The 9,836-nt window shown below is 32.6% G+C and overlaps 1 protein-coding gene across 1 annotated transcript; it reads right to left on the bottom strand.

Moving 5' to 3' along the window:
* Nucleotides 1-264: 264 nt before the first annotated feature.
* On the bottom strand, nt 265-1,296 carry LOC145035213 (uncharacterized). The gene is made up of 2 exons (XM_078983796.1): nt 714-1,296; nt 265-644 (listed from the first exon to the last, which is right to left on the bottom strand). Exons 1-2 carry the CDS (start codon nt 1,294-1,296, stop codon nt 265-267), a joined length of 963 nt encoding a protein of 320 aa, XP_078839922.1.
* Between the last annotated feature and the right edge of the window lie 8,540 nt (nt 1,297-9,836).

Raw genomic sequence — 9,836 nt, 5'->3', positions numbered from 1 at the left:
TTATTTAAGTAGCTTGTTGTCTGTAGGCATCAGTATTTAATAAAAGTCCATTTCTTTTAATATGTGTTGTTTCCTCAAAAGCCAATACATAATACGACATTAATTAAATAACTAATACATAATAAGTCATAAAATATGAAAGAGGTACATAAATAACTAAAACATAAAACAACATAAAATGTAAACAGGTTTCATGGATAACTAATACATAACACGAAACTAATACATAATACTACATAACATATAAAGGTGCTACATGAATAACTACAGCATTGAGGGAGGTAACAGGACCACCGTTTCATTTGGTATTTCCCAATGCACATGCGATGGTATTCTATTCACCAACTCAGATCCATATGCAAGTCGATACACATAACTAGTGAACTTATAATCAACCAATCTGTTTATGGATTCAGATGTACGGGTTCTAAGACATGCTATAGCGTGGGCACATGGTATACCGCTTTTTTGCCATTTACCACAACTACATACAATTCGTTCAAGTTGTACGTTGGTGGTTGCAAAATTATCATCGACCTGATATTTATCCCCATACAAACGTCTAGCATTCCAATTGTAAGACTTGTTGACAGATTTTTGAACTTTCCCCTCAACATAAGGGGTCAACCCACCAGATAACCTCCCTGAAAATTTTGATATTTTAATACAAATAATAACACATTAAAAAAAGTAAATAAAACAATCTCTCTTACCCTCCACGTCCTCCCGTTCAACATACTTGGATTGTATTGACGTGGTGATTAACTCAATCATCGTTGTTATAGGAAACTCACGTCTGGATAGAACTTGCAAAATTTCAGGGACGTCAATCGATTTAACATTGTAGCGTACTCTTGGGAAAAATGCTCGTGTCCATTTTGAAATCGGAATATCGTCTAGCCAGTAAATTGGACTATGCAAGGAAAATAAAGGTGATTTCCTACATTCAGTTTGCAACCTTTCCAAACACAAGTAAAATTCATCAACGTTGTATGCATTGCATGACTTCCAAAACAACGATTCAGCTTCCGTACTGTTACATCCCACACAGTCACGTATCTTTCGAGCTATATCTTTAGGACAATATCCATGATAGGAATCCGGGTAGGCACTATAAACACCAAATTCTATTTTATCACACATGTTGCTTATGAAACCAACCTCTATGTCGTGACCTAAACAATCTTTTAACCTCATCATGAACCATCTCCATGATTCTTCACACTCTAAGGTTCCCAGACCAATTGCTAAGAGAAGTGGTTCATGATTTCCATCTACAGCCACTGCGAAGTACATGGTTGTCAGATAGCTCCCAATAAGGGGTAAATAACCCACATATATCAGGGGTATGAAGCACCTAACGAAGGTACGAATCTACATAAAAACGAACACATATTAGTGATGAGTAAAAACTAATCGAGATACATTACCATGAAATATTATGTAAGTCAATAAAATTAGTATGTCATACCACGCAACCTAAAGCCACAAAACAGAATTGGAAGCGGTTGGTATCGGTTTTCTTGATTGCTGTGTAGGTATTAGGATTTGTTCGTTGAAGGTTATGTAAGAAAATTGGTAGTTGAGAAAAGCTTCTTCCGATGTTAGTACTCATTTTCACAACCGATGAAAGTGCTTTACAATCATCACACAAATGAGATTATAAAGAGAAAATATTGTATCTCTAATGGTTCACAATTCATAGTTTAACCTTTTAAATTCGTAGTCAAAGCAGTTCATTTCATAGTCAAATTTCACTGACCGACTTGACAATACTACAGAAGGTACTTGTCTGGATTTCGTAGTTCAACTTTTTGAATTCATAGTCAAACCAGTTCATTTCATAGTCAAATTTCACTGACCGACTTGACAATACTACAGAAGGTACTTGTCTGGATTTCGTAGTTCAACTTTTTGAATTCATAGTCAAACCAGTTCATTTCATAGTCAAATTTCACTGACCGACAAGACAAAACTACAGAAGGTACTTGTCTGGATTTCGTAATTCAACTTTTTGAATTCATAGTCAAACCAGTTCATTTCATAGTAAAAAAGATTTGTCTGTATAATGATTTCTTCTATAAAAGGGTGTCACTCAGTATGAAAACTACATCAGTGAAAGCAACTCCTATTTATAAGAAAAACAAGGCTAATGGCATACTGCAATTGCGGAGGAGAACGTATCGTTAGGATTTCGGGAACATCTAAAAACCCAGGAAGATTGTTTTACGCTTGCCCATATTTGGTATCATGTTGTTAACGTCATTCAAATTTAAACCTTTGTTTACATCACAAAAATTTATTTTCTTACTGTAAATATTTAATTTAACAGGGACCAAAATGCGGGTGTATCAGTTGGGTTGATGAAGAGAAGGACCAATCTTCTATGGTAATAGCCAAAGTAGCTAACTCTAATAAGCTCTTTCAATCAGAAAATAAGAAGTTAAAGATAGCATTGGTTTGTAGTTGGGTGTTGTTCTTGGCAATTCTTGTTTACAAGTTGTAAGCTTTTCAATATTGTTTTTATGGTTTTGAAGTTGTTAGGTCAATAAATTGTTGTATTTGTAACGTTAAAAAAAATGTTGTAGTCGTTCTTATGTTCTATGTAATGTTAAGTAATTAGTAGGTCATTAATTTGTTGTAATTGTCGTAACGTATATTTTTGCCGTCCGTTGAGTAAACTGTAAAAATAAAGTAATAATGAAATCCAACATTAATTTTTAAATACATTTATTTAATCCAACTACATAGGACCAAGACAAGACCCCCATATAATTTTTGCCATCCGGAGACGGTACTCTAAAGCTGCGTTCTTTGGGTCAATAAGAACACGTATTGGTTGACCTGAAACCAATTGCTCCATAAACATACAAAGAAAAACACCGCAATCTCCCAAATGACTACTTTGTTGGGGAACGTTTTCTTCATAAATGAATTGCATATTCAATGGAATCCTTGGGATGTTCCTCCGGGCCCAATACTTAATCTTGTCCAAATAATTTGCCACCCGACGTTTAAATTTGGAAAAAATTCCTTCAGATTGGAATTTTTCATAAGCACCTCTACCAAGACTGTCATAAATATGCACTTCCATTGACGTTAATCGTAGTTCCCCAAATAGCCAATGATTAGGGGATGAATGAATCGGCAATAAGACCTGTATGAGAATCAGAAAATAAAATTATGTTTATTTACAGCACAATACAAAGACATCACAATACAAAAACATAACAAAAAAACGATATTATTTTAAGTATAAACTATTAAGTTTACCGTATCAACATCCCACCAAGCAACCATGAAGTTGGGGTACGTAGCAATACCAGCCATAAACGCCCTCCAGTCCTGTCCTTCTTCCAAAGCATGAGAAACAAAAAAATTTGGAGGCATTATTGTATGTCGGTCGCTCTCAAACCGTCTCTCCATCAAAAGTCGGTACCAAATGGTTATATGCTGCACACATGATACTGTAGTTATTGACTAAAAAACAAATAACTTTTAAAAGAATAAATTAACAATTAATTTATCGCTGACTCCAACCAGCCGTCGTGTGTATGCCCAAACAATGAGCTCCAAAAATCTCTATCTAACACAAAATTAAACAAACGATGTTGGACATCATATGAATGCAATACATAATTTTGAATGACATCCTCACCGCCTGCTACGTAAGGTTGCAAGCGCAACATGGAGAAGTCATGAGCGACACCAAAAACTGGAGTAGGAATGGGGGTTGTTGATTTCATATCAACCTTCTTTTTTGTTCTTCTTTTTTGCTTTGGTGTCGTCTGCAACTAAAAACAATATTGAAATGTTTAAATCTATATCTTTAATATAGTTCACAAAAACATATAATCATTGGTTTATAAATAAAACGAAGACCTCGGTGAAAGGAGTGCACAAATATTGTGATGGTTTTCGACTCCTCGGTTTATCGGGTGTAACTTCTTTGTCATCATCATCGTCTTGAAAATAATCTACATTTCCCGTTATTATTAGTTCGTCTTCGTCCGGCACATCATCATCAAATTTGTTCCCCGCATTGTAATTCCTCTCCTCCCGCTCCTACATTAAAACTAATACGTTATACTTAATAACGAAATACACATAATTTAATCAGCAATATTATCTAAATAAACAAAATATTTATATTAATGTAACTATAATAACCTCTTTAACTCCACTATAATCATTTACATCAAACACATCATCATCGAATTTGTTCCCCGCAAACTCATTCCTCTCCTCCAACACCTACATTAAAAATATAACTTTTTACTCAATAAAAAAAGACACTTTATTAAAAAGTAATTATTATAATCGTAAATGTAACATCTATAACAACCTTCTCGTCTTGAGTATCACCAAAAACATTTTCAGTTGTATGGTTTTTATTCATTACTTCATCCTGTACAACCTATATTTTCAAATATAAAATATGAACACAGATATTCATATATGTTAATAAAATTAAATAAATAGTGTAGCGTGTAACTAACCTGTTCATCATTAAAAACATCGCTCCAAAATTGCTCATTATTCACTTGTTCAACAAAAACCTCTGTAGGTTGTCGGTTCGTAAACACATGCTGCTCCAATGCATGTAGCCGTTTCAACACCTCGTCTAGCTTGTGTTTCCCACTGCTCCGACCTCTACCATGAGAGCGACCACTGGACGACATACTAGACGAAGATTCGTCTTGTCTCCTAAAATGGTCCCGTACTGGGGATGGAACTGCTTTCCCTTCACCATATACATACTCTTGAAATGACATATAATAAAAAGATGTCATCTCATCATCACCCGGTAGCATGTTTTGTCTTGGTGGTACCCCCGCCTAAAATATTAAACATATTAAAAATGCATATAAAAGTATAATAATCAACTTTATTAATATTAAACGAATTAATTTTAAACCTCCATCTTTGACCAAATCTTGTTCACGTCCACCCATTTCATTTTTTTTGTTCCGGTCCATCGTTTCATTCGAGACAAGTCTTTATTTTTTCTCGATGCATATCCACATGCACGAACAGCCGGAATCATCTCATATATCCATATCTACAATTTTTTACAACAATTACAGTAATAAAGGTTAAAATTAAAATATAAAAACAAACAATAAAACAATTTAAATATAAGAAAATTTTTATACCCTTATTGGAGCCGTAAATCCTGAGACCGAGTACTTTAAAATTTTACCACCCTCAGAAACTGATAAATTATTGTGTATCTTATTCCATGTATCTTCAAGGTCAACATAGGTAAAATCCCAGAGATAGCTACCCCAAGAGAAGCTAACAAAACAAAAAAACAAAATTGATTATTATATAAATTAAAACTTTAATAAAATAGAATTTTTAACGTAAACAAAATATACCTATTCCAGTGATCCAAATTCTCAGCCAAATAAAACCAATCTTGTGGCACCCGATCGTTAACTTCTTTACCCAAAAAACCTTCACACAAAATGTATATCAAACATACTCTAACTGCATCAACATCGTCAAGTGCTAGGAATGTTTGATTTAAAATTAATCTTTTCAGGTCGCCTATTTTCACCGAACTATTAGTATGGTCCGGAAATAGCCGTTCACGAAGTAAACATCTTTTTTTACTGCTTATTAATTTTTCTGACCCTTTTCTCCCAATGTTTTTTGGATACTCCGCAAATTTGAAGCCGGTAATCAAACAAAACTCTTCCGGCCCATACACCATTTTCGTATTGCCTACTCGAAAATATAAACGTTTTATTCCATCTGGATATAAAACAGGGTCCGGCCGGATCTGATGAAGGAACATTTTATGAAACAATAATGCGTCCCCTTGTAAACGAGAGACATCAATAAAATAACCGAAGACAGTATCTCGGAAAATAGCACGTCGGGCATCATCTAAAACTTCAAATACTTCCCATATGTTACCGCTACAGCCTTTTAAGTTCGCAAAGGCTTTCGTATTCATTAAACTAAAATCATGCTGCAGAAAAAACACAAAAACAAATTAGATAACTAAAAAATATTTTTTTTTTAAAATATTTGATTACAAACTGCAAATAAAATTTCTTAATTACTAATATATATATTTCCCATAAAAAAAACAATAACATACACATATATAAACAATTTCCCAAGTTATACAACTAATATATTAACGATAGAAAACAATATTCCAAAGTTATACAACTAATATATAAACATTTTATACAAACAATTTCTAACAATATATATATATATAACACAAATTTTCAACTTATACAAATGTTTTACTTAAACGACAAACATAAACAATTTCTAACAATATATATAAAACAAACTTTCAACTAATACAAATGTTTTACTTATACGACAAACACAAACAATTTCTAACATTATATATACCACAAATTTTCAACTTATACAAACGTTATACCTATACGACAAATATATATACAAACAACTATTTTGCACTTTATATAAACAACTATACGATTAGAATATACAAGATTTCAGGTTATACAACAACTAAAAAAATATTAACCCTATCAAACACAACAAAATTAAACTTTTTTAACACATCCTTAATACAACAAATGATACAAAAAAAGAGATCGTTGACATTAAAAGAGTAAAAATCTAACCATATTTGCGGAATTGTTGACATAATCCTCCATTTTCTTCAAAAACTAGCAAAAAATCGGAGCTAACCCAAACTTAGAGAGAGTTTTTGTGTAGTGAAGGGTGAAAAATGAAGGAAAAAAAAAACGTTTTTATAATCAAATTAAGGGCATTTCGCAGATAAGAAGCCCATTTCGCATATGGGGCTTCTCATCTGCGAAAGTACAAGTGCCTAAAGCACAACTGTGCTTTAGGCACTTGTACTTTCGCAAAAATTTTAAAAAAAAAAAAAGGCCATTTGCGAAGGTACAAGTGCCTAAAGCACAACTGTGCTTTAGGCACTTGTACTTTCGCAAAAATTTAAAAAAAAAAAAAAAAAGGCCATTTGCGAAGGTACAAGTGCCTAAAGCACAACTGTGCTTTAGGCACTTGTACTTTCGCAGATGAGAAGCCCATTTCGCAGATGGGACCTTCTCATCTGCGAAATGGGTGGTTATTTTTGTAATTTCGATTTTTTTTTGCTATTTTTGTAATATCATTAGTGTAAATGGCTATTTTTGTAAATTTCTCTTTTAAAAATAAAAATTTTATTCTAAAAATCAAGACGTTACAACTAAGATAATATTTCTTAAAATATATCATATTGATCTTTCGTTCATCATGCTTATTTACTTTATGATTTGGTCTTTCATTATTATTCTTTATATCAATTGTTAACTTTATGATTTGGTCTTTCATTATTATTCTTTATATCAATTGTTAAGTTTATTATTCCGCACTTAAACTTTGGTCATTGAGTAATATTTTATTTTATCACAATTTAATCGAGTTTTAGTTTATTTGATTCATTTTAATTGACTCTTTGACAATTTTAATTTTTACCAAACTAAACAATATTCGGTTTAATTATTTTTGGAGTATATCTTTTCGAATTATTTGATTAGGTTTATTAGGTAAACCAAGTGAGGTTCTATATGTTTATTTCGTTCCCAAACTAGGAAATTGAATTAGTTTTTTGTTCACCCTACATTTTTTTTTGTCATTATTCCAACATAAAAGTAATAAAAGTAGTCATCAATGTAGTGATAAATGTTAACCAATAAGATCATAGCAAGAAGCTATCAGAATTATAGTAACAATGGACATATTATACACAAACATAATAGATATTAAATCATTACATTAGTATAAAAGGAATAGAAGTACTTGTGGAAGTGAATTCCAGTGATAAATATTAACTAGACAAAGGTAGACATAACGAAGGTTGCAAATAATGAACTTTGTACATTAGATTTGGAAACACATTTAAGTTGCTAAGTTGGTTGTCTATCAAAATCAATGTATTTGGTTCAACTTTCGACTCATTATTTAATAAGAAATAAATAAGATAAATCAAATCGAAATAATATAAAAGTTTGAGTTTCAAAATAATTAATCTATTAAAGAAATAGAATAGTATAATTTAATATCTTATTCACGTTATTCCATTAATCAAATTAAAATTCCTGAAATATTGATACTTGAACCAAATAACTCAAAGCTTATTCAATTCAGATGAGTTATTCAGTTTTTGTTTTTGTGACTAGTTTAAAATTGTGTTTTCAAATGTATATAATGGCTTATTGTTGTCTATGTTTGCTCATGAATTAATGAGCAAAACTTGGGAAAGAAATATTCAAAAAAAAATGATTTTTTTTGGAAGACATGCAAGGTGTAAATAATGATTTATTTATAACAAGCTTTGCTAGGCTACATCATACAATTTCATACTCAAGTGTCTCACTAGATGTTACTCCGTATTAGTTAAGACTTAGGAAATTGGATTAGGGAGAAATGATGCGTGTTATAATGTAATGAACTACAACAATATAGAGTAGATAGTTTCTACCAAATAACATTGCACATTGAGCGCTTCCATTGCACGATGCAATTATGTATTTTAAACATTGTAATATCGTGGGTAAATATATAAACATCTACAGACAAAACTGTAAAATTGGTCCCTGTGGTATTCAAAAAACTTTAGATAGGATCCAAAAAGTTTCCAACTTTCATGAAAAGTCCAAAATCTAAGTTTTTCTGGGTTTTTAGTCCCTAATACACTTGAAAAGTCGATTTTGCCCTTTTCATTTCTTTTTTCTATTTTATTTATTTATTTTGGTATTTAAATAAGTAAAAATAAAAAATAGAAAATAAAATCTCTCTCTCTCCTTCTCTCTCTCTCTCTCTCATACCCACACATATAGAGAATCGATCTTTCTAAAACCCCATTTGTGTAAACGACCTATCAAATTAATCTCTAAAGAAACCCATCTTTATGGATCGATTTTCAATCCATCATGGTGGTGTTTTGGTTGCATCAAATCCTTAGTGATGTTACAACAGTGGTGGTCGTGTTATGGCTCTTCGATTAAGAGACCTGCGTAAGGAAGACACCCATTTTCTGCTCTGAAAGACGAAGGCTGGTGATGGTTTGGTTGCAATAAAGGGTGAAGGTTGTTTGTTCAGTCAAGATGATGGTGGCGGATACGATTTACTCAACACTTCATTTAAGATCAGATCAAAGTTTCTATTACATTCAAGATGTCGCAGCCCAAACCCAATTGCTCAACACCACCGGACCACCACCATCAAAGAACTTAGGGTTCTAAAGAACATACCAGAAATTAGGGCCTGTCACTATCTTGACAGGCAGAGATATGTCCTTTCATCTTTGTCTTCTGTTTAAAATGTTTGAATCGGACATTTAAAACCCTAAAATCGAGCCTTGAAATATGAGAAACAAATTGATCTAGTATGAGAAAGACAAGGGGAGGGTATGGAATGAGAAAGACACGTCAGGATGTGGGTTGAAATTACATGCATCGTCTGAGAGGGGTCATCGGCGAGGGAGGCGTGGCGGAGTAACTGCTATTAAAATCGACATTGTTGATGTTAATGTGTTGAAATCCTTGGTGGTGTTGGGTTTGTGTTGCAATGAGTGTTTATGTAGGTTTTTGTTATTTTTGGATCACTAATTATTACATGTATAAGACGGAAATGAGAGATAAAGAGAAAAGGAAGGTGTTTTCCATCTAATTTTTTTTTTCAGCTGCACATGATTTGCAGGTGAAAGGTGAAATGACGAAGACGATAGAAAGAGAACTCGATTTAAAGAGAGAAGAAGGGTACAATGGAGAGAGAAGTATGTGTGTGTGAGAGAGAGAGAACAGTGGGGTGGATGGAGGATAATTATTATT

This window comes from Lactuca saligna, chromosome 3, assembly GCF_052625555.1.
Source record: "Lactuca saligna cultivar CGN05327 chromosome 3, ASM5262555v1, whole genome shotgun sequence".
NCBI classification, from domain to species: Eukaryota; Viridiplantae; Streptophyta; class Magnoliopsida; order Asterales; family Asteraceae; genus Lactuca; species Lactuca saligna.
Note: the sequence above shows the minus strand (reverse complement) of the source record. Positions and strands in the feature narration are given on the sequence as shown.